This window comes from Carcharodon carcharias, chromosome 33, assembly GCF_017639515.1.
Source record: "Carcharodon carcharias isolate sCarCar2 chromosome 33, sCarCar2.pri, whole genome shotgun sequence".
Lineage (NCBI taxonomy): Eukaryota > Metazoa > Chordata > Chondrichthyes > Lamniformes > Lamnidae > Carcharodon > Carcharodon carcharias.
The window spans coordinates 12283071-12308163 of NC_054499.1; the positions used below are offsets into that span (position 1 = coordinate 12283071).

General features: G+C 47.0%; 1 protein-coding gene across 8 annotated transcripts in view; it reads right to left on the reverse strand.

Moving 5' to 3' along the window:
• Window positions 1-2487: 2487 nt before the first annotated feature.
• Window positions 2488-25093, reverse strand: part of LOC121272259 (GRB10-interacting GYF protein 2-like) — a 92360-nt gene continuing 69754 nt past the window's right edge. For 5 of the 8 annotated variants that reach the window (XM_041178793.1, XM_041178792.1, XM_041178794.1 and 2 more), the window contains 13 exons: window positions 24552-24652; window positions 23328-23416; window positions 20231-20365; window positions 16692-16835; window positions 14471-14692; window positions 12597-12695; window positions 10541-10705; window positions 9332-9528; window positions 8463-8620; window positions 5778-5944; window positions 5152-5211; window positions 4267-4414; window positions 2488-3267 (listed from right to left, as the gene is read on the reverse strand). In XM_041178793.1, coding sequence (XP_041034727.1) covers window positions 3200-3267; window positions 4267-4414; window positions 5152-5211; window positions 5778-5944; window positions 8463-8620; window positions 9332-9528; window positions 10541-10705; window positions 12597-12695; window positions 14471-14692; window positions 16692-16835; window positions 20231-20365; window positions 23328-23416; window positions 24552-24652 — 1753 coding nt within the window. In that variant the 3' untranslated portion in view covers window positions 2488-3199. The remainder of the gene's footprint in view (window positions 3268-4266; window positions 4415-5151; window positions 5212-5777; window positions 5945-8462; window positions 8621-9331; window positions 9529-10540; window positions 10706-12596; window positions 12696-14470; window positions 14693-16691; window positions 16836-20230; window positions 20366-23327; window positions 23417-24551; window positions 24653-25093) is intronic. The other 3 variants (XM_041178796.1, XM_041178791.1, XM_041178795.1) reach the window with 2 other exon arrangements.

Here is a 25093-nt window from a genome sequence, read left to right on the forward strand (position 1 = left end):
CTGTGCAAATTTGGAGAAGTCCATCATCAGATTGGGAAAAGACTCAGTTGAAAGCTGACCCAAGCAATCACACCACCCGCAGTAGAGGGATGGAGGGAGTAAATTGGGCAGCAGTGGAGGGGAGGGGGGGAGGAGGAGGAGGGGGTGGGGTTGTGAAGGGGCAGGTGAACATTTTGAGGCCCCTCTCTCCAGCTGAGCTGCATAAACTATATCCCAGGAATGTGGCGATGTCAGCACCAGATTCATGGGTTGCCCACACGGTGAGGGAGATGTGGTTGGGGTGGGAGCGGGAAAGTAGGACACTCCCCTCACCCCAACGTGGGATCACATGAAACGCATGCTGCACTGGCAAAGGACCGGTGTTCGGACACCAGTCCAACCCTAATGCCCGAGCTCCCCAGGCGCATGACCGCTCCCCCCCCAGGACAAGTGGTCAAGGCAGCGCCAATTTGGCACAGAGAAGCAGTTGAGAAAAAGACGTACTCTGTCCCAAACGGCCTTCTCACAAGGATACCGCCATGTTATCAGTCCACATCCCTTCCAGTGAAAGCTGCTGGACCTTGCTCGCTCTCCAGCAACATTTCCTATCATTTAAAAAAACAAGTTGCAATTCATCTCCTCAGGCTAATCCACAAAGTTCAGCTGTTTGCAATAAAGGTAGCTCCATTTTAAACAAAGAAATAAAGCTTCTCACGCGCAAAATAATTTAGAAACCAAACAATCACACAACACTGGCAGCAATCCCAAGTCAGGCTAAACGCACTTGAGGAAATCCCAACCAGGAAAGGGATGTTCCAGCCACCGTAACAAGTCTATGGGTCAGCCTCATGGTCTAGGCCTGCCCCTGGCACCCATTACAGGAACAGGAGCAAGTGCAGAGGGCAGCATAGAAGGATGGAGAGAGGAGGGGGTGGGGAAGAAGGGGATGGGGGAGTGGGCAGGGGAAGAGAAGCTTCAGGTAGCAGCAACCAGGGATTTCAGGGCAGCAGTACACGGAGGTGCACTCACTGAGTTGGGAGAAGTCCATTTGAGGTTTCTCAGGGGTCATATAGAGCTGCTTTTTACATTTCCACTCCCAATCAATGACATTCTCGCCACGGAGGTGCTCAGTAACTGGCAAAGCAGCTTCTTCCTCCCTCCCCCCCACCCTACCTCCTGTGTTTTCCTCCGGTCACCCCAAGCTCGCTCTCTGCCCGAGGTCTGGCTTCATCAGCCTTCCACCCTGCTCCCTGCAGGTACAGGGCTCAAACGCCTATTCCCCCTGGGGCTGTGCACACACGGACAGGCAACTGGGTCCTAGCAGGCCACGGGCTAGCCCGACCAATCACCGTCCACCATTGGGTTTTGAACCCGGAGCCGCTGGGCAGCCATCAGGAGCAGGTAATCCTGGCTGAAACCAAACTGCGACCACCCTCCACCCCCACCCTTACAATGCTTCAGGCTGAGTCTTAGCCAAGTTAATGGGCACAGAGACTGAAACCTGGGAGAGTCCAATCACGTAGGGCTCACTATGTCAGATGGTGCCCAGGGAGGCACTGAGATGGTGGCAGAAAGAGGGAGGGAAGGGTATTTCTCGGCACTTTGAACACACTCGCTAGACAAAAGAGAAGCAGAGAGGGCCTTTACCCAGTCCGGTCACAAGGTGAGGAAACACAGCTGGCATCCCAATCCTCCAACGGAGAGCCGCCTCGTGAAATAAACATTGTATACGTCCGCCCGGCCTCGCTGGACGCTACTTTAGGATGAGCATGTTTCTCAAGGCTTTCACGACAAAAATGTGGTTCACTACGAGAAAGAAACTTGCACAAAACAACAACAACACGTGCATTATTTAGTCGGAGCCAGTGTAGCAAGGATCAAAAGTAAAGCAGCAAACGTTCAGAGAGGGGCCTCAGTATGACCACTCTGGATCAATGTCAAAGGGGATCAGACGCTTGGAAGAAAAGAAACACTTAACAGATGAAGTACAACTATCCCCTTTTCAAAACACACTCTCTCTCTCACACACACACACACACACACACACACACACACACACACACGTGGCTGAAATGCTCCCACATGAAGAGTGGTAAGGAGCAATGCTGCTGGCACAAGTGCTGTCACATCGCCTGCCCTCGGTGGGGTTGGAGGGTGGGGGGAGGGGGTGGGGGCGGTCGTTGGGGCCTGGGGTTCGCTGCCGTCTTGTCACCTTCCGAAGTACCCGGAGCAAAACCGAGGCCGCGGTCCTTCTTCCCCCTTCCTTTCCCCTCAGCCAGTTCCACCGCTGCCCGCTTCTGGGCCAGCCGCACCGTCAGGGGTGGGGGGGGTGGGGAGCTGCATGTAGTCGCCGAGGCAGCGGGGGAGGTCGGTTTTCCTGATGCTGGGGCGGGATTCCCAGGTGAAGAGATCTTGGCAGAGGTTAGGGTGGAGGAGGGGGCCAAAGCGTGTGAGGGGCTGGGGGAGAAATAGCTGCTTTTTAGAAACAAAACCAACAAGAAAGCTGTCAACGCAGCAGTCCACTTGAACCACCCTGTCCAAGTTACTTATTTATTATTTTTTTTTTTTTACATTCCTTGTATAAAGCACCACGTAAACGCTGAAAATCCACACTTGCGCAGTGCTCTTCTGGTTAGTCCAATGTAGCTTGGTGCTGTGTGCGCAACCAAAGTAAAACTCAGAAAGTGGCCTCCTGACTCTTGGATTCCCTGTCTCTCTCTCTCTCTCTTTCTTACTCTCTCTCTCCCTCTCTCCTTTTCTTAGGGACCCAAACTCGCAATCACATTGTCCAAACTATAGCACATCAAAAGTTCCAGTTCTGCATTCAGTCTGTGTAAGTGCATTTCTTCAGGCTCCACATCCTTTCCAACACAAAAAAAAACACATTTTTTTCTTTTTAAAAAAAAACAGTAACAGTGTTTTGCAGATATATTTCCAAAAAAAAGGAACTTTTTTTTTAAATTCAAGAAAACCTCCAGTTTCAGTCTCTGTACAACGTCTAATAAAGTGCATGTTTATTAAGGTGCTTCATCCGATGAAGAACAGAAGTACCCAGAGGGTTCACCAAAAAAATGAAGTGAATTCCACACTCCTTGGCAGCAGAGGGAGCAGAGATCCTGGATTCATCACTGTGACCACCTGCCATGAAGCATGTTCCAGGTACGGTCGAGTAGGATTTAAAAGGCAGCTTTAAGGGGTATCTCTCTTTTTTAAACCTTGTTTAAAAGTCATCCATTGTCTCTATTTCTCCCATGTTCAGTCGCTCTGACGACGCGTTCACAGAAAAGCCTGTGTTTTATAAAACAAAAAGAGAGCACAGGGGTTCATTTAGATTCAAAAAGGAAGGGACTAACTCCCCACTGCCCCCGACCTTTTCACACCGACTCTGCACTGGGTTCAGCAGCCGTCCTGACAGCCAAGGTGATGTGGAGCGGAACCGGCTCGTAACCCTACAGATGAACTGCTAACGCAAACCAAGATTTCTGTACTGCACCCAAAATTGCAGGAAATAATGATTCCCCTCCGCGCTCAGGGATGGCTCCACAAGCTGCCCTCCGGTAACTCCATTCAGATGCTGATCATGGAGATTTAAGTGGAGGGACAGGCTGTTATTCGACTGTGAGGGAGACAGCATCACAGTGGAGCTCACTAATGTCCACGCACACTCACACTTGCCAGGCTGAGGTCACTGGATGTAACTGGTGGGATTCGCAACAGGTTCTTCCAGGATCTTTGCTGCCCCTTGACTGCCCCCTGGCTGACATGTGCTGGCTTAGCAGTGGGCAGGAATTGAACCTGAGGCATCCTGCTCTTCTCCATTCACGCCCCCACCCCCACCCCCGCCTAGGGCAATAAGGAAGTTCAGCCCCCTATTCCACAATTAATGCCAAGACAACCAATCAAGGGGAGATGGGGCAGAGGGAGAGACTGGACTTCACCAAGAAGCAAGAGTCAGTGAGGGAACATTTCAGGAAGATCCTGCTCCCTGCATTCTGAGGCACTTTCCTGTTGGGATTGAAGGCATCAGGTGGAGCCCAATCTCCTCGACGTCGAGTTAATTCTTTCACTCTGAGGGGAAAGAAGAGCTGCATGAAATGAAGTTCTCCATCGCAGAACTGGCCAAAAGCCGCGGATGGGCATGTGAACCAGAAATGACTGGGGACTGAAGAGATCAGGAGTGACACCGAGCGGTGCAGTGAGTATTCAGTCCAGTGGTTCTATCCCCTGTTGTGGGTTCCAGGCAATGCAGATCGTGGCGACACAGTCAGAGGAGAGAGTGACTCTTACCCAGAATACTCGGATCAGCCCGCACCATCTTTTGTTTCTTTTTCTTTTTCCCAGCTTGCGAGCTCTCATAAGACGACTGCTGTGCACTGTTGTGGTTCCCCTGGAATAGTGACTGTAGGCTGTTTGAACTGATCCCCCAGATAGAGTCCTGACACAAGAGAAACCATCACACAATTAGTTTCTCAGAACCTTTGGAATGAGTAACTTCACTCAGTCGGAAGCGATATCGCAACTGGCTTCAGTGGCCTCTGGGCTGGCAGGGATTAGGCGGTAACTGGACAACCCAGCAGCAGCTGGCACCATCAGCCAAGGATTGGCAGGGGCTGGGGGGAAGAAGGGTGAAACCAGGCACCCAATTCCAAATCCACCTGCTGGCAGGGTCCACCAGTACTGCTCCCCACAGGGCAGCAGCTCCACGTGCTGGCTCCCCTTGCATTACCCCCTGCTCTCCCCACAACCAACTCCCCCAAACCACTTCTGGAAAGTTCTGGAGTTAGTGTCATCCAGTCCATTGACGAAGCAAACCCTGCAGGTACAGATGCCTTGCATAAGCAATGGTCAGCCAGGAGCACCAGTCATCACTGGATGCTGCTGGTGTGGGGGCCAGTCCATGAATGCCTCACTGCCCAGTAAGACCACGGTTTGGAACCACAGGAGAATGCAGTAGGTAAACGAGGCTGCAATGGTCATTCAAAACTACACTCTTCGCTCTCATTCCTTTCCCACCGTTTTTTGAGTTGGATGTCCTATATACCATCCCTTGAACAAGCCACAACTAGCGCCAGACTCAGGAGCCAATGAAAGTCAGTAAAACACAATCCTGCACCCGGTCACTTGTAACTAGGGTAGTAATGAGATAAACTGGAAGATAAGTTCCATGCTAACCTGTAACCTGTCAGGCTGCAGAGCGAGGTTCCCGGTGAGGCTTAAAAGCTCCTTTGTTAACTAGGAAAAGAAAGGGAAAACACCATCAATCCTCAGGAAATTGGATCCCAACACAAGATGCTCCCTGCCCATTACTGTGACATGCTACTCCGAGATTCGGATGCATCTTCCACAGGTCAGGAAAGCCATGAGATTTTTCCAGCTCTAACCCTCTCAACCTACCCACACAGAAGATAAAGTGGTTCTTCACAATATAACGTGTAGAGAGTTGCTGCTTTCCACATTGATCACATTGGGCTATACTCCTGCAATGGACTGAGGAGGTGGAACCGAAGAAAATGGTTACCTGAGCAAATTATGGGCAGGTGAGCAGACAGTGAGCAGAGAATGCCACCCCAGCCAAAGAGAGGGACGGAGAAAACAGGAAGAACAGTTCTCCAGTTCTGAAATCATTTCAAGCCAGTGTTAAAAATGGCAACATGATTCCATTAATCTAACATGAGTTCATTAGGTACGTACAATAATTACGCTTTTGCGACTTTATAGAGGAGGCATTCTGCCACATCGGGGAAAGTTTCCAACAGGAAAGCAGAGCTGTGCTGCTCCTTTTACTATCCATACACTACCTGTTGCTGTTGCTGCCTTTGCTGGTTGGCCTTTTGTTTGGCACGACGCTCCAGGAACTGCTTGGCAAACTCTTTGGCCTCCGGGGTGTCACCCAGATAAGCACGGATGTAATCATGCACCTCGTATGGCGAGTCCACTTCTTTAAGGAAGGATACAAATGTGGGGACTGCAACGACAAAGGTGCCAGTGAAAACCCAGACGAGATCAAACATTCAACTCACTTTCCAAACTAGAAACTCTGCCTCATCATTAGGAACTCAACAACTCAGGGGAAGACGCTATTTGGTCTGCCCGAAACTTGTTGGTCTTCCAATGCCAAGGGTTGTCCCCGACCAAGCGCTGCAGGCCGGCACATTCCGAGGTCCAGGACTAGTGCTGAGAGACACAGGAAAGCTTGGGGAAGCCGCCGCAAAGGTGCAATGGGGAAAGGCCACCTTTTAAGGCCTCTCAGCCATAGTACACCAAGAGGCTGGTAAGATTGCAGAAGCCCTTGGGCTGTGTGTTTGTCACTGAATGTATATAGTAATGCAATTGTATTGAGGCACCTCAGGATGCAACATTATCTACAAATTTAAATATTATTGCACTTTCTGAAATGTCTAATTTGAAATGTTTTGGAATGAACTTTTAGGTATTTTATGAATAAAGTATACTTTGGGAAAAAATATTAGAAACCGTCACCTATCCAATCCGAAGACCCACACAAATCAAGTTTCCTCTCTCTCTCTGCTAGCTTGAATAACCTAACTTAAAACTGAATTTTGGTTGCCTCAATCCGGTTCGAGCGATCGTGGGCTCAAACCACACGGCTGCCCCTTATGGTCACCTGGTGGTCTCACTCAGAGCCACAACAGTCGATGTGGAAAGTGAAAAATGTAATCCTGGTCCTTAGTGAAGGCTGTTCTTCTGAAGTAGTAGCAGGAGCTCCACTGTGCTTTACATGGCCTAGGACTTTTCAATGCAGGTACTGAATGCCTGAAACATGCACCTAGTTGTCCCAATGTTAACATCCTACACATTGGAGAGTACAAAGTGTCACCAAGTTAAGGAGTCCCTGACTAAACTCTTGAGGAAAGAAATTGGGGAGGGGACAAGCTCTCTTAATTTAGTTCCGATCCCTCATCATCCCCAGTAATTACAAAGTGGAATTTCGGATCCAGATTTTTACGAGACATCCCAAGATTGCTGGGGGGGGGGTGGGGGGTGTTGGAATCTCAGAAACAGGGGATGGGATGGAATCAATAAGCACAGAAATGGTCAGCCAGAGTGACCGCTTCAGCTGAAGGCAACAGACCTGAATGTGGCTGGCAAGGAGTGAAAACAGAAGGTGGCGTCGCTTAGTGAATGGGTTCACATCCGATGCCCGAATTCATTCGCTCAGTTAGTTCATCATGGCCAGCGTGTATGTGGGGGGTGGACTGGTGGATGAAGAGGGTGAAAGAGGACAGCAGTTGACCATTCTTGGCTGCCATTCGACAGCAAGAACAACAACAGTCTTGACAGCAAGTGATCCATCACCCTCTCTCATTGCAAGGGGCAAAAAGCTTTTTTTTGGACACCTTATGCAAAACTTACCAAGGTGGTCTTATTACCTGTGCAGTGGGGAGATACAACCCCTCTCCCATAGTCACACTACCCATGAAGGCAGTCAAATAAACTGCCTCACGCTCTCAACCCCAAAAATGCATGGAAGGCCGAGAAACTGAACTTTGAATATAATCAGACTGTTAAAAAAAAACACTATGCTGGAACTGTATAAAACACAGTTAGGCCACAGCTAGAGTATTGTGTGCAGTTCTGGAATCCACATTGTAGGAAAGATGTGATTGCACTGGAGGGAATGCAGAGGAGATTCACCAGGATGTTGCCTGGGCTGGAGAGTTTTAGTTATGAGGAGAGATTGGATAGACTGGGGTTATTTTCCCTGGAGCAGAGGAGATTGGGGGGGGGACATGATTGAGTTGTGTAAAATTATGAGGGGCATAGATAGGGTAGATAGGAAGGAACTTTTCCCCTTGGGGGAGGGATCAATAACCAGGGGGCATAGATTTAAAGTAAGGGGCAGGAGGTTTAGAGCGAATGTGAGGAAGCTTTTTTTCACCCAGAGGGTGGTGGGAATCTGAAACTCACTGCCTGAAAGCGTGGTAGAGACAAAAACCCTCATAACATTTAAGAAGTATTGGGATGTGCACTTGCGATGCCATGGCATACAAGGCTATGGGCCCAGTGCTGGAAAATGGAATCAGAATAGTTAGGTACTTGGAAAAACTCAGCAGGTCTGGCAGCATCGGCGGAGAAGAAAAGAGTTGACGTTTCGAGTCCTCATGACCCTTCAACAGAACTTCAACAGTTCTGTTGAAGGGTCATGAGCACTCGAAACGTCAACTCTTTTCTTCTCCGCCGATGCTGCCAGACCTGCTGAGTTTTTCCAGGTAATTCTGTTTTTGTTTTGGATTTCCAGCATCCGCAGTTTTTTTGTTTTTATTAGTTAGGTACTTGTTTGACCAGCGCAGACTTGATGAGCCGAAGGGCCTTTTTCTGTCCTGTAGAGCTCTATGATCCCATAACTCTAAAACTAGGCCTGAAAGAGAATCTTGGATCACAAAGTCCCAGCACTCAGATCAGCTACTCGAGCACCTCAAATGTGGTTAGATTGAAGAGAAATGTGGAATATTGACTCGTACCATCCAGGTTGTTGGCTGTGTTAAGAACATGCAGCATTTGCTCACACCATTGCGTGAAGCCATCTTGGGTTTTGTTCATTCCCTGGAACAGCTTCAGTAACTTCTCCTCCTCTTCAGTCTTCTTTTTACTCGGTCTGGTAGGAATCCCGTACGAGTCGCTGCAGAAAAAGAGATTTTAAAAAAATAATAACATTGCAGCCGTGGGTACGCCAATATGACAGCCAGATAAAGTTCAAACATGAGGCTCCTCCAAAGCGAACTTTGGAACAGAGACACATAAGACTGAAATTTGGAGGCAAGCTATTACAGCCTTCGTCTATTTTTTAATGACTTCTATTTGTAGAGTCAACCCTGAGAGAACATCAAAGTCAACCCAGCCTGGCTCCCTAATGAAACAAAAGCAAAATACCGAATGCAGCACAGGAGACCATTCGACCCATCACAGCTATGCTGATTTATCGTCACCTATTTACATTTCCATAACTCTGATAAGTTCCTCATTTTCAGGGACCTGCTCAACTCCCTTTTACAATAATGTTTGCAGTCAGCTCCAGATCCCGACAATGTGGTGACAAAGAATTTCACCTCCACTCTGGATCCCCACCCCTCCACCCCTCCACTAATGATTTTAAATCTAGGGCTTCTTGCTTCCAAGGGAATCGTTTTTCTCAACCTATTACATCGAAATCTCTCACCTTTGTGCCAACTGCTACTCGTCTTCATTAGATGCTGGAAAACGCCCTTTCTTTGGCTCCATTGAACCACAGACCTCCCAATATCCTTTCACAGGACAGATCCTCCCCACCCCCATGTATTAAAACATGAAAAACCGAGCACTATGCACTGTTTGGGAGAACGGAGAGACAAACCTTAGTGAGGGACTGCTCCTGCTGTTCTTCAGCCCTGCGCTCCTGATCACAGGGCCCGTGCTCTTCACAGCTTCGTCCCCCCATAGGCTTATGTTAGAGTTCTTACTTTCATGTACACTCCACATGCTGTTCATATCAGACCCCCACTGACCGGGCAATCCCCACACTGATGAGTTGTTGATAGGTATACTGGAATGCTAATGGCAGACAGAAAAAAGGACAGAGAAAGTATTCAGCAAAGACAGAGGAAAGACAAGGCAATATACTCGAGCCACTGTCCATCACTTTACAAAACCCTGGCCACAGGCCAACCCAACACACAATAGTAACTAGTTAGCAGCAGCTCATCCACCTCAGGCACAATGAGGAGCAGGGCAAGGCCTGAGTTCCAACATCTACTCAATGAGGATCAGGGAAAGGGGAAAGGGTAAGTCACTGCAGCCAGCTCAAAGAGAGAAAACGGGAAAAGGAGAGTGGGCATTGGGGAGTGAGAGGGGAGGGAGGGAAAGGAGGGAAGGGGGAAGGTGTCGGGGGGCTGTGGAAAGCAGGAGGGTGGGAGAGAAAAGGCTGATTGAGAGTGAGCTCTTGGAGAGTGATGAGGAAGGGGAAGGAGATGTGGGAGAAGTAGGAAAAGGGTTTGAGGGGAGGAAAGGGTGAACTAAGGAATGGAATGAAAAGCTTCACAATTCTAAAAAGAGTTATTTTCCTCCCAAAGTTGCACATTAATTTCTTCTCTACAATTGTCTGTGGGTGGGGGGGTGGGGGGTGGGGGAGTAGAGACCTGTCAAATTTCAGCATTACTTGTCACTGTCTAATACACACTAGAGATTGAAGTATATGCCCCACTTGATGCAGGGGACAGCCACAGTGAAGTTAAGATGGCTCTGCACGTCTTGGTGGTGATTTTCTCTGATCACAGTTTCTAAATGTAAACGCCTTCTGTTTACAAGTGTTCGTGATGTTACAACAAACTGCGACCAGAGCAGTTCATGTCCTCTGCTCGCTAATCAGCAACAGTGGCGAGGAGAGGATTAGCTTCAGGTGTGATGCCCACACAACTGAACATTCTGTTGGCGTACATACCCTGTTGACAGGGAGAGAGTTGCTCAGATAAGCTACCCAGAATCTGGGTAGCCAGAAAGAGTCAGCTTGCCAGAAGAAAGCGTTGTGGGAAAGGAATTGAATTTGGGTGGGCTAAACGATACTCACTGCTCGTGCCTGCGCCCTTTGCTGTTGCTGTTTCTGCAGCTCTTGCTGCATCTCCAGTAGTGATTTGACAGACATTGACTGCTTGGGGATATTGTTCCAGCCAGGTGACTTCTGCTGCTGGTGCTGTTGAAGGGCCTTCATTATCTCCTGTTGCTGACGGCACTGCTGCAGCAAAGAACATTAAAATTCACTCGCTTTTTCAAATTTAATTACAATTTTCTATGCTTATGTTTTCGTGGCTCCCGCAGACAAAGGGTGGATGGAGCATATGCATCATCGAGGCTTGGCCATACTCTTTTTACATGACCAGTCGACAGCCATACACCAGAGGAGCCCGGGCTGCTGCTGACTTTCCTGCCAGCCATTGCAGGCATACAGGATCCATCACTGAATGCACTGGGTGCAGAATGCCCACTCATCACTTTCCGTATGTCAATGGGAGATAAACTGTGATCTAATCCTTAATACTATGCAACCTCTGGCTGCACCAGTCTATGTGCACCTGACCTTGGAAGTCAAGAACAGTATTACAATTACTGGACTATACTGGCCTCTATTGGTCCCACTAGGGCGATGGCTTTACTTTAAAACTCAGCCCTGTTTTGAAATCCCAATGTAGCCTTGCCCCTCCCTGTCTCTGTAACTGCCTCCAGCCCTACAACCCTCCAAGATCTCCATGCTCCTCCAGTTCTCAAGTTTTCAGCATCACTGGTTTTAATCACTGCGCCACTGGCCTTCAGCTTTCTGGGCCCTTAGCTCTGAAATTTGCTCCCTAAACTTCTTTGGCTTTGCTTCTCACTGACCAAGCTTTCAGTCCTGTCTTCATATCTCCTTAAGAGGCTGAGTGTCAAATTTTGTTCGATTATGCTCAACTGAAGCACCTTGAGATCAATGGGTAGGTTAAAGGCACCACAGAAATGCAGTAGTTTTTTAAATCTGAATTCAAGGTCTGCTCCAAAGTTGTCCGTTAGCTTAGTGAAGGCAACAAGTAAAATAGCCGATACAGGGTAGGAAGTGGCAGGTTCAGTTCACAGCCTGTGCTGGTTATTTGATCTCAGCTGAGTGAAAGATGCTGCAAACAGGCCTGCCATCAGGAGAGAGTGAGGACAGGATTCTTGCTTAGAATTCTGCCCCCCCTCCCCACCATGACCTCTGTGAGGTGTGGAGGACAGCGTTGAGCCTGTGTGCCTGTGAGTCAAATGGACTGCAGCAGGTCAAGTGGGCAGGTCAGCGCCACCTTGAGGGCAATTAGCGATAGATAATAAATGCTGGCCTTGCCAGAGATGCCTACGTCCCATGAATGAAAAAAAAAAGACCTGCTGACCAACACACAAACACAACACAGACACAAGATTAATGTTCAAATAGACGAGGCACGAGAGAGCTCCTGTCACACCGCAACGAGTCAGCATGTTGAGGGGGTGGCAGTGGGGCAGTGGAATTGACTAGTTCAGAGGAGCACTGTGCAAGACTTCACAGCGGCAACTGAAGGCATCATATGTCATCCTGAGAGCAGGATCATTTTCATCACTGCATCAGATTACCAAGAAAAGGAAACTCAACTGCATTTTGGACAGCTCACTTCAGAACATTATGGCAATTCTGCGCTCTGTATTGTAAAGCAATAATGCATTCCCACCCCCAGGTCCCTTCGCTTCAGAAATATGAGTTTCCCCTGAAGGCTCTAGTGGGTAGATGTACAACACAAAATTACGAGAGTCTCATTGTCCACAAGTTGCCACATTGCTGGCTTCTTTAGTTGGTCTCCACCAGGGCAGATGACAGGGAGCTGGAATTCTGCTCAGCAGCCTGGTGTCAGAGCTGCAATACCAATCAGGGTAAACACACTGAGGTTTGCCACTCAAAAAGAAACAGGTGCCCAACAATGTTGGGCAAGAATAGGATCAAGCTCCTGCGATGCCACATGCTGCCAAATAGCCTGCCAGCTCAGCTCTTTGCTTGGACAAGCTCCCAGACCACACGTGGCAAGCAGCGTGGTAGGCCACAGGCAGGGATGCACTTTTAAATGATAAAAGTGTATTCTTGTCCGCCTTACCTCCTCCCTGCGCTGTCGCTCCCGTTCCCGCTCCTCCTCCAGCTTCTGGAGAGGTGCTCCGGAGTTGGACTGCTGCCCCCATGAATTGGAAGATGGGATCTGATGAAGGAACAACAGGTCAGTTCTTACCTTGCAACATTTAGAGTCACATCACATCTGCAACACAGGAACAGACCCTCTGGCCCAACAGGCCTATCCCAGTGGTTATGTTATTTCATGCCCCCTCTCTTCGTCTAACCCTACCAGCATATCCTCCTATTCCTTTCTCCCTCGTGCTGATCTAACAACCATTTAAATACATCAGATCTATTTTCCCCAACTATTTCCTGAGGTAGAGCGCCCTACATTTTCATCAGCCGCCAAGCAAAGGAGTTTCGCCTGGACTCCCTATTGGATTTAATGGCAATCACCTTACATAATGGTCACTAATTCTGGTCTTGCTCACAAGTGGGGAAGTAAACCCCCACCGAGGGGTAAGGGGGTCTCACACATGGCTAATCTAACCTCCCACTCAAACTCCTTCACTAGCTAGTCTCTGACAAAGCTTCAGCACAGTTAGGGGTCAGGTACTGATGCTAAGTTATGAAGTCGGATTCTATTCCATGGGCCTTGAGGGATTTTGTCTCCCCCCCCTCATATCACCTTTCGAATCAGCTCCTCTCCAGGCAGTTCATCAATTCAGCTGCTGCTGAGTAATGACCCCACAACACCCCACCCCCAACAAACAGAAGCATTGCAGCAACGCAGTGGGCCCGGGAGGGTGGGGGAGTGGATGTGAAGCAACACAAAGGGGTGGTCACTGAATGCCATCCACCAATACAGTGAACAAGGTCCACTCTGGAACACTTGATCCGCAGAGTTTAAGGTGACCTCAAGCCTCGGAGGGTAGAATGCAGGGGACCAGCCAGCGAGGCATCAGAATAGTCGAGTCTAGAGGTAACAAAGTCATGATCGAGGGTTTCAGCAAAAGAGCAGAGATAGGGGCTGAGTCAAACAATGTTACAGAGTTGGAGATAGGCAGTCTTAGAGATGGCGTGCATGTGAGGTCAGCAGCTCATCTCGGGGCCAAAACCAAGGTTGCAAACAGAGTGGCTTAATCTCAGACTGTTGCCAGGGAGAGAGATGGAGTCAGTAGCTGGGGAACAGAGTTTGAAGTGGGAACCAAGAAAAGATGGCTTAAGTCTTCCCAATATTTAACTGGAGAAAATTGCAGCTTATCCAGTGGTGGATGCCAGATCAGCAACTTTGCTAATTTAGCAACAGTGGAGGAGTCGAGAGAGGTGGTGGTCGTGAGGTAAGACTGGGTGCCATCAGTGTCCATGTCTCTTTGTAGCTTCTTGCACCCATTCACACAACTTAGTGTAACCGCCTGACAATGTCATTTGCAAACTTATATGTATAACTCTATTCCTCCATCCACGGCTTACATTACAAGATCAAATTCTGCGAAAGCTCATCTCTCAGGGCAGCTGCTAGGAAGCCAGGTCCCATAGGAGGAGAATAAAAGCCAAAGGCTTTTAATATGAACCTTCCACTTGCTGTAGGGAAACTGGGATAACACTGCCCTCTATCTACATTCTCTAGCCTTCTGAAGAGTAAGGGAGAGAGCCAGATAATCTCAGTTTACTCAGAATGGAACAGCAAGACTGTAAGAGGCCCCAGAGTAAAGGAGAGCTGTACTGCAAATGCCCTGTGAGAACTGTCACCAGACTGAAAAAAGCCAGACTCATCTCATTTTAACTAAGTGCATAGTCAGCAGGGAGATTTTAATCCCATCAGTCTGACGGGAATCAAATCCAAGACTCTGGTATGCACTAAGATCTAGTTACACCATCTTCCACCAAGCTCCAGAGGCATTGATAAGCAAGCGCTACCTTTATGTGTGCTAACTGCTGCTGCTGCAAGCGCCTCAGTGCTTCCTGCTGCTGTCTGTGTCTCAGCAGCTCCTGCTGCCGCTGAAGCTGTAAATCCATCTCCTTGCGTTTGCGTTCCTCCTCCTCAGCGAGCCTGCGCCTGGCCTCTTCCTCCAGCTGGCGTCTGCTCTCCTCTTCCTCCAGCCACCGCCGGGTCTCATCCTGCTGCCGCCGGTCTTTCTCCTGGAACAACAAGACACAAGCACATGGAGTAGTAGAGAAGAATAGCACAGACGCATTTAAGAGGAAGCTGGATGAACAAGGAGCCTGCTCCAACTTCGCTCGCAGTACCCTAGGAATGGGAATGTAGACACATAAAACACAAAAGAAATTTTAAGTGCTTTTCCAAGCGGATACAAAGGTGGTTCACTGGGATGATGCCAGGGACGAGACAGAGAAAAATTATTCTCTCTGGTGAGCAGGTCAATAATCAGAAATCATGGATTTAAAATCAGTGGCAAAAAGGGGGAAATTGAATTTTTTTCCCCACTCAATTGTCAGGATCTGGAATGCTTTACCGGTAAAGGTGACACAAACTGAACTTATAAATAATGTTAAGATTTACTTGAGGTTGAGGAACTTACAGGGTTATGCACAAAAAGCTACATTATGGAACTAAGCATAATTACACTGAGAGCTAGTAATGGCACAATGGGCCAAATGGGCTCCTCCTCTGTCACAGGTTTCTATCATTCAACAAAGACAAACTGCGTGTTTAAAAAATAATGCAATGAGACACCAGTCTGAACCAGGCTTTGCCCTGTGAAAATTCTGAACAGCAAGTCATACATTACGGGTGCGCGGAGGTTTTGCCGCAGTTCAGTTATGGGGTTCCCTCCGTGCGGGCCTCTAGTTTCTCAGTCCCTGCACAGCACACACTGAATTTTGCGGAGAAGCCCAACACGGACTGAGCGGCCAGCAATTCATCAGACTCTCTCAGCTATGTGAATAAGGATCATAAGAACGTAAGAACTAGGAACAGAAGTAGGCCATTCGGTCCCTCGAGCCTGCTCCGCCATTCAATAAGATCATGGCTGGTGATCTTGTGTTTCAATTTCCACATTCCTACCTGACCCCAATAACCTTGGATTCCTTTGGCTAACTAGAATCTATCTACCACTGCCTTAAAAATATTTAGTGACCCCGCCTTCACCGCCTTCTGAGGCAGAGTGTTCCAAAGTTGCACAACACTCAGAAAAAATTTCTCCGCATCTCAGTCCTAAACGGGCAGCCCCTCATTTTAAAACAGTGCCCCCTAGTTCCGGACTCGCCCACAAGAGGAAACATCCTTTCCACGTCCATCTTGTCATGTCGCTCAGGATCTCGTATACTTCGATCAAGTCACCCCTCACTCTTCTAAACTCCAGTGGAAACAAGCCCAGTGTGTCCAACCTTTCCTCACAAGACAACCCACTTGTGCCAGGTAGCAATCTAGTAAACCTCCTTTGAACCGCCTCCAATGTATTTACATCCTTACTTATATAAGGAGACCAAAACTGCACACAGTATTCGAGTGTGGCCTCACCAATGCCCTGTATAACTGAAGCATAACATCCTTACTTTTATGTTCACTTAACTGGGAGAGGTGCTTTCCTTTCCAATTCTACACTTTGCATTACTATTTCAATTAAGCAACTGAGCAAGGTAGTAGGCCTGGGCCCTGGTACTCTACCCTCACCACTGCATCACTGCACCCACATAAAATGCTCAGAGAATGAAGGCAACAAATAAACGACATGGATGAAATGGGCAACCACTCCATAATGGTCATGCCAATTTTTCCACCAAGTGGCAGGAAATTCTCTTATGGATCAGATATTGCAGCCAGATGGAGGGCTCCAGCGTGGGATGCGTTTCATAAGGAAGGGCCACTGTTTATAGTCACGTCACAAATCTACCTCTATAAGCTTCCTGCAAATGCAATGCTAATCCGGAGGATGCGGAAGAGCAAAGGAATTATGGGCGGGGAAGACAGGGAACTTCCATCAACAAATAGTTAACAGGTCTCAGATTACGTTGTAAACTTGCCGCAAGCAGTGAGGTTGTACAATCATCGCACCAAAAACCACCACAGAGCATGAACCTACCAATTATGAATAGCTGTCAAAGGGCATATATTAATGAAGATACAATCTGGTTTAGGGACATGGCCCACACACACAGTAAAGACGCAGCAAGTCACCTGCTTTCGGAGGATGTCCTCCATCTGCCGCCTTTCTTCCTCGTCACGTCGCCTCAGGGCTTCCTCTTGTCGGCGATCCTCCTCCTCTCTTTGGCGTCGGGCGGCCTCCTCCTGTTGCTCCCTCTGAAATCGGACCACCTCCTCCTGGATGGAAACAGATCAGTTACTTTGGGCTGTGGCTGGCTGTGTCAGTGATGGTCTGCAGCATCAGAACTTGGCCTCCCCTGCCCCCTCCGTGTGCCAAAATGCAGTCACAAAACAGCAGCAATCTAGGGTAGTTCAGTAATGGTCTAATGTGCTGGACATTAGAACCTAGACATGAATGAACCCAATATTTCTAAAGTGACAAGAGCCACATTGGGGGTAATGGGGTTGGACGGGGTGTGTGAATAACCTAACTCCTAACTGAGCTGCTCACGGTCCCTTCTTGGTCAGCTACAGAACAGTAGAGGCTTGACTGAAATGATGGGCAGACCAGGGAGATAGCAACTGGAGAAATCAAAAGGAAAAGTAGCTTTTTTTTTTATTAAGTCTTGGGAGTCCGGCATCACCTACAGGAAGCAACCCAGCAACCTTATTTCAGCAGCATCGCTTAGTCCCACCAAGGGACAAGAGCGGCAATGTTTCAGGAACACCATCTGAAAGATCCTCTCCAAGCCTCACACCATCGTGACTTGGTATTATATTGCCAGCAGCGCTCAATCCTGGAAACTTCATCTTCAAACGCCACTGCAGGAGCACCGTCAGCACAGGGACTGATGGCAGTGGTTTAAGGAGAAGAAACACCATTTCTTTTTATAAATCCACCTTCTACTTTTCCCCAAACCTCAGACATTCCCCAAGCAGCTATTCTTCATCAGCGAGTGTTAGCAGGCTTTTTGACCATGGAAGTGTTGCACCAAAACTCCAATCCTGTCCTGACTCAACACCCACACATAGAGTCTCCAGCGGGCATCAACAACCAGCAACCAGGGGCTCAAAGCACACCCAAGTTCTCGCCTCTTGCCAACCCAGGGACACAGAGGCCCACAACATAGATACAATGCAACTCAGAACAGATATCTGTGGATGAAAACGTGGGAAATTCTGGTCTACATGGCTTTACACCACATTCACAATACATTAAATAGGTTGGAAACAACTGCAAATTGCTTTGGTCAACCTAAAAACATAAGAACTTAAGAAATAGGAGCAGCAGTGGAGCACCTTGAGCTTGCTCCGTCATTCAACTCCACTTACTCATCCACTCCCCATATCCTTAATTCCTTGAAGGATTAAAAATCCATCTATCTTAGTTTTAAATATATTTAATAATGGAGCATCCTTAAACCCCTGGGATACTCTGAAGATTCAAACGCTTTGAATGAAGAAATTACTCAGCTCAGCCTTAAATGATCGCCCCGTTGATGCATTGGTTTTAATTTTTCAAAATTCCCTAGATTCAGGGAAGGCTCCATTAGATGGAAAATAGCAAATATAACTCCTTTATTCAAAAAAGGAGGGAGACAGAAAGCAGGAAACTATAGGCCAATTAACCTAACATCTGTCACAGGGAAAATGTTAGAAGCTATTAATAAAGATGTTATAGTGGGGCGCTTAGAAAAATTCAAGGCAATCAGGCAGAGTCAACATGGTTTCGTAAAAGGGAAATCATGATTAACTAATATATTGGAATTCTTTGAAGGAGTCACATGTTTTTGGGTAAAAGAAAACTGGTGGATGTCCTGTACTTGGGTTTCCAGAAGGCATTTGATAAAGTGCCACAACAAAGGTTATTGCAGAAAATAAAAGCTCATGGTGTAGGGGGTAACATATTGGCATGGATAAAAGATTGGCTAGCTAACAGGAAGCAGAGAGTAGGCATAAATGGGTCTTTTTCAGGTTGACAAGATGTGATGAGTGGTGGGCTACAAGGATAAGTGCTGGGACCTCAACCTTTTACAATTTATATAAATTACTTGGATGAAGGGCCCGAAGAAATGGCTGTTAAATTTGCTGAGATAGGTAGGAATGTAAATTGTGGAGAAGGCGTAAGGAGGCTACAAAATGACATAGGTAGGTTAAGTGAGTGGTTAAAGGTCTGGCAAATGGAGTATAATGTGGGCAAATGTGAAATCGTTTATTTTGGGAGGAAGAATGAAAAAGCTTATTATCTAAATGGTGAGATTGCAGATCTGAGATTCAGAGAGATCTGGGTGTCCTAGTGCATGAATCACAAATGGTCAGTATGCAGGTACAGCAGATAATTAGGAAAGCTAATAGAATGTTATCATTTATTGAGAGCGGAATTGATTACAAAAGTAGGGAGGTTATGCTTCAGTTGTTCAGGGCATTGGTGAGACCACATCTGGAGTATTGTGTACAGTGCTGGTCTCCTTATTTAAATGAAAGATATAATGCATTAGCAGTACAGAGAAAGTTTACTAGACTAATATCAGGAATGGGTGGATTGTCTTAAGAGGAAAGGCTAGACATATAGGCTTGTATCTAGAGGAATTTACAAGAGTAAGAGGCAACTTAATTGAAACCTTTAAGGTCCTGAGGGGTCTTGACAAGGTGGATGAGAAGGGGACATTTCCTCTTGTGGGAGAATCTGGAACTAGGGGTCACAGTCTAAAAATAAGGGGTCACTCACTTAAGACAGAGATGAGAATTTTTTCTCTAAGGTTTGAGTGTCTTTGGGGGACTCTTCCTTAAAAGGTAGTGGAAGCAGAGTCTTTGAATATTTTTAGGGAAGATCTGGATAGATTCTTGATTAATAAAGGTGTGAAAGGTTATCGGGGGTAGGCGGGAATGTGGGGTTGATGTTACATACAGATCAACTATGATCTTATTGAATGGCAGAGCAGGCTCAAGGGACCAAATGGCCTACTTCTGCTCCTAATTCGTATGTTTATTTCCTGAGATTGTGCCACATGTTATAAGTAGGCCAGCCAGGGAAACAAGCTCGCCTACCCCTGTAAAACCCCTTCAGAATCTTGTATACTTCAATGGGATCACCTCTCATTTCTTCTTAGTTCCAAAGAATTTAGGCCCAATTTACTCAGCCTCTTATTGGAGAATACTCTCATTCAAGGGACCAATTTCGTGAACCTTTGCTGTAACGCTCCATTTCAAGTATATCCTTCCTTAAATAGGGAGGCCGAAACTGCCCACAGCACTCCCAAGTACGCTCTCACCAAAGCTCTGTGCGATTGCAGCAACTTCTTCATTCTTGTACTCCAACCCCCTTGCAATAAAGGCCAACATGTGCTTTACCTTCCTAACTGTTTGCTAACCTTCCCTGTGCGAGTACACCCAAGCTCCTCTGAACACTGACATTTACAAGTTCACGGCTTTTAAAAAAGTGCTCTGCTTTTCTCGTCTTACCAAAGTGAATAACCTCACATTCCCCCATATTACACTGCAAGCGTCACGTTGATGCTCACTGACTTAACCATAGCCTGGGTCACTGACCCATAGACAAACTAACCAATAGGAGAAACCATGGGATTCGGGAATGGGTTAGGCTGATAAGAACTACACAGGGGACACATTACCTGCTTCCTCCTAGTTAGCTCATCCTCATCTCTACGCTTGCGTTCTTCCTCTTGCCACCGGATTTCATCCTGCCGTTTTCTGTCATCCTCTTCCCTTTTGTTCCTGAGTTCTACGTCTCTTCGCTCCTGCTTTAGCTGAACAAGCAACATTCCTGTTACCCAAGACAATTTGGGGAGCGGTTTCCTTCATCAACATAATTCACAAAGCGCAGGAGCACTTCCATCCTGAAAGGATCACAAAATGTGGCGGCAGAGACGATCCACACTGTACACTTCACCTACCCTGTCTCTCTGGCGTCGCTTGGGCTGAATGTACATTGACTTGTTTCTGCCCCGCCTGGACTAAAAGTTCTGATAAATCTGGAGGAAGGGCAGTGGGAAACAGGGTGCTAATCTTTAAGATATCGCTGTGCTTTGCTCCAGACTCGGACCTTGATGCCAGATTTATTCAACTTCTGTGCCCACACCAAGTAGAAACCACTGTTACAGCTGTAACATAAGGTGCAGCCTCAATGACCTGTTACAGGTCACTGAACAATGCAGAAGGGGAGTAGTGGGTAGGAGCTGAAGAGAGAAAAGGCTTTTACGTTGCCAGGCAATCCAGTGTGATCAAAAACAAGCATGGGCAGTGCCCCTTTGAGTGCTCTGTCTAAATTGGATGATTCCTTCAAAGTTAGCACCGTATCGCTGACCTCAGAAATAATGAAATAAAAACGGAAATACTCATCAGGTCTGGCAGCACCTGTGGAGAGAGAAATAGAGTTAATGTTTGGAGTCCCTATGACTTTTCTGCAGAGCTGAAGAGAAGCAGAAATGTGATGGGTTTTATACAGTTGAAGAAAGGGAGTGGAGCAGGTGGAGCAAAATAGAAGTTCAGGGATAAGTGGGAGCTCAGGAGAGATTGGACAAAGATGTCATGGGCACAAGGCCAAGGAAGTGTTAATGATAGTGTTAAAGACGAATGTTAAGTCCAGAAGCCCAGAAATAATGAATCTTGTTGCGGGTGCACACGACACATTGACATCAAACACCAGGCTTCTTGTTATTCTACAGAACCTTGAAAATATTTCATTTTACTAATAATCTTTTACAAAACAATAGCTACAAGCTTCAGTTTAATCCCAAGGTCAGCTAAGTATATTGGAAGATGCTTTAACACAGCAATCAACTCCCTGAATAACTCAACTGGACAGTCTACGGTTAAAAGCCATAGACCAGAAGGCCCCACGTTCAACCCCTTGTCTCTCTCAGCAGATGCGGTCACAGGTGGCTCAGTGGGTAGCGCTCTCCCTTCTGAGTCAGAAGGTGCTGAGTTCAAGCCCCACACCAGGGCTTGAGCATAAAATATGCTGACATTCTAGTGCACTATTAAGGGAGTGCTACACTCTCTGAGGTGCCATTTTTCAGATGAGATGTTAAACCGAGATCCCACCTGGCTGCTCGGGTGGATTAAAAGATCCCATGATAACATTTTGAAGAGCAACAGGGGAGTTGTCCTCATTGTACTGGGCCAATATTTATTCCTCAGTCAACATCACGAAAGGATTAGCTGCTCATTGTCACATTGCCCTTTGTGGGAGCTTGCTGTGTGCAATTTGGTTGCCATACTTTGTACATTACAATTATGCTTACACTTCAAGAATACTTCATTGGGTGTAAAGTGCCTTGAGACATCCGGTGGTTGCGAAAAGCCAAAGGCTCCTGATTACCACCCAGCGAGCCTGGCTGGAAAAAGTGTGTGGAGAAATGACCCAGTTCGGTTGACATACCTCGCATGGTGAATATGCTGCCAACACGAACTCTCTGGGATTGTACACAAGGAATAGACATAAATCAAGTCGCAGAAGATGTTGGTGTCCCTGAATTCACACCACTGCAAGAGTGGGCATACAGGATGGGGATAGGAAGAGGAAGGGTCCTCTAAATGGCAGAGGATATTGGTGGTTCCACTATTCTTCCAAAGACAACATGTGCATCAAGAGGTCTTGAGACACTTAGTCTCCTTTATAGACTATCTCCCATTAATCTGCTGCCAGAGCAAAGTTATAGAAGATGGGCACATAAATCTTCCAAGGAAGCAAATCAGTGCAACACTTTAATATGTCAGCTTCAACATGACCTAAAGAAACTGCTCGTGCTTCTTGCAACCCGGTGTTTGCATCCATATATATTTGCGCTTTCCAATAGATTCCAGCCATGTAATATCCTGTACCACAATGATTTCTGAACTTATGAAGTCCTGCAAATACTGGAAGACTTATGTGGACTCACACCAACTATGTACAGACAACACTCATGGAGGAGGGCCCCCCCACAGACACTGACACGCTCGCTGGGATCCCGTACAAATTTCTGAATGAAAGACCAAGACCCAAAGTGGAAAAAGTTTTACTGCTCAAAATATTTACCATGTCGGAAAAGGATTAAATGTCACCAGCAAATCAATAAGTGTTACCAAGGATGAGGGACTTTAGCTATGAGGAAACACTGGAAAAGTTTGGACCGTTCTCCTCAGAACAGGTAAGGTTGAGAGGTGGCCTTTGAGGTTTTCAAGATGAAAGGTTTTGATTTGATAAGTGTAGATCAAGAAAATCTATTCCTTCAATAACTAGAGGTCACAGAACTAAAACCTTCAGCAAAAGATCAAGGGGGGAGATGAGGAGAATTTTTTTCATTCAGTTGTCGAAATCTGGAATACTCCAACTGAAATGGTAGTGATGAAAGCTGACTGAACTAACTTTAAGAGAGGGTTGGACAGGTTAGGGTCAGGATGAAGAACTTATAGGGTTATGGACAGAAAGTAGAAATGTGGGACTAAGCATGACTGGTCTTTCAAAAAGCCAGCACATGACAGCCTGAATGACCTCCCTCTGTTCTGTGCTGCAAGTTTCTATTCTCCAATGAAAAGAGAGAATTTGGTACCCTTGCAGACCGGTGAGGAAATGACTCAGGCCCTCTCAGTCCAGGGACCCCATTTTGAAAACCCACATGACTTCAGTACATGCCGACTGCATGGCTGCTGTGAAACATTCCTATTGCATTAAATCAAGGCAAATCTATTCTGGGAATCATCAATAAAACAACAGCAGGATCTTACTTTTGTAGCTTTCTCTCGCTCTAGTTTTTGAATTTGTTCCAGTAGCGGACCCTGAGATGCTGAATCCCACAAGCTACCTGCTTCGCACCCTAGAACAGAAAGTGCACACTTTTCAAAAACAACCCACACAATCTATAAATTAACACTTATTTATTAATTACCAGAATTTCACCAAAAACAGGGGAGGTGGTGGCATAGTGGTATTGTCACTAGACCGGTAATCCAGAAAGTTGGGGGTAACACTCTGGGGACTCGGGCTCGAATTCCACCTTGGCAGATGGCAGAATTTGAAACCAATAAACATCTCGAATGAAAAGTCTAATGCTGACTTGTGAAACCATTGCTGATTGTCATGAAAACCCATCTAGTTCACTAATGTCCTTTAGGGAAGGAAATCTCCCATCCGTGTCTGGTCTGGTTTATATGTGACTCCAGACCCACAGCATTGTGGTTGACTCTTTAAATCCCCACTGAACATGGACAATTGGGGATGGGCAATAGATGCTGGCTGAGCCAGCGATGTCCACATCCCATGAACAAATGAAAAAAAAAAACAGGTTTTACGAAGATTGCCAGACCCCATCCCATATCCCCCAGCATCCCGCACATCTGATTTGGACAGGTGGTCCATATAATGGCTAAGAGTTGATCCTGTCCATCCAGTGTGGACCATCCTGAAACAGCCACAATTGCATGAGCGCAGTGGAATTGGATCCTTCTGGCATTGACTGATGGGCTGAATGGCCTCCTCCAGTATCATAATGACTCTCCAGCCTTTTGTAAAAAGCAGCCAAAGGCTTGATGCAGGTCATACTGCAATAATGGTCCATTCTCCACTAACGTCAGCCACCTCTATGGGATACAATTATACAAAGTTTCAAATTTACCAACAAAAAATCTACAAGGACCAAAAACACTGTTATTGCCGGCCCTGCCCCATCCTGCCTGCTGCCAGGACTGTACCCCAGCAAAAGTCCATGCCCAGAGGAGAGCAAAAGAAAATTTGGGAAGGGAGAGCGCCAATGCATTTTACAAAGCAAATCGTACATGATGGAATTTGCTATGAACATATTTATTCAATATTAGTATACATCATAGCTAACTGACATTTACCCAACAAGCCAGTCCATCACATAATTTAAGTAGTGGAGCTTCAGTCTAGGTCGCAGCAACTGCTGCTCAAAACCGCTTGCAGTTTTAGGCGTCACCAGAGGGAATCCTCACCTGAGGGCTGTGAAGCAGAGGTCGGAAGGTCCCAGAGAGACCCCGTTTCGGGCACTGACATAGATCTGTTGATGGCAGGAATCAAATTTTGCTCTGCACACCTGGGGGGACAAAAATGGTGGAAGATCTTCAGTGCTTCCTGAGATTTTCTTCAGGAACGAACTGTATAAGTATATCAGCACTGAAAAATGTCTATTCCAAACCATTCTGAAGGCACGAACGAACAATGAAGAGAATACTACACCATCAAGGTCATTGCTTGGAGGCGACTGAAGAGGTCAAATGTTGTTCTCATTGCTCAGAAATCTGGGATTGCAGTCCCCAACTCCATCCCATTTCTGTCAGTAAGCACCTAAATCAGTGATCAGGAAGCCTGCTCCGATGCCCAAAGGGAAAGCATTGTAGCTGCCTAAAAACCTCAATCCTTCAAATTCAGGCTTCCATTAATTGCACTATACTGGACATCACCCACCACTCCCCCGCCCCACCACCGCCTGCCCCCATGTGTCCAGTGCTTTCAATTGGTTGAAATCCTGTTAACA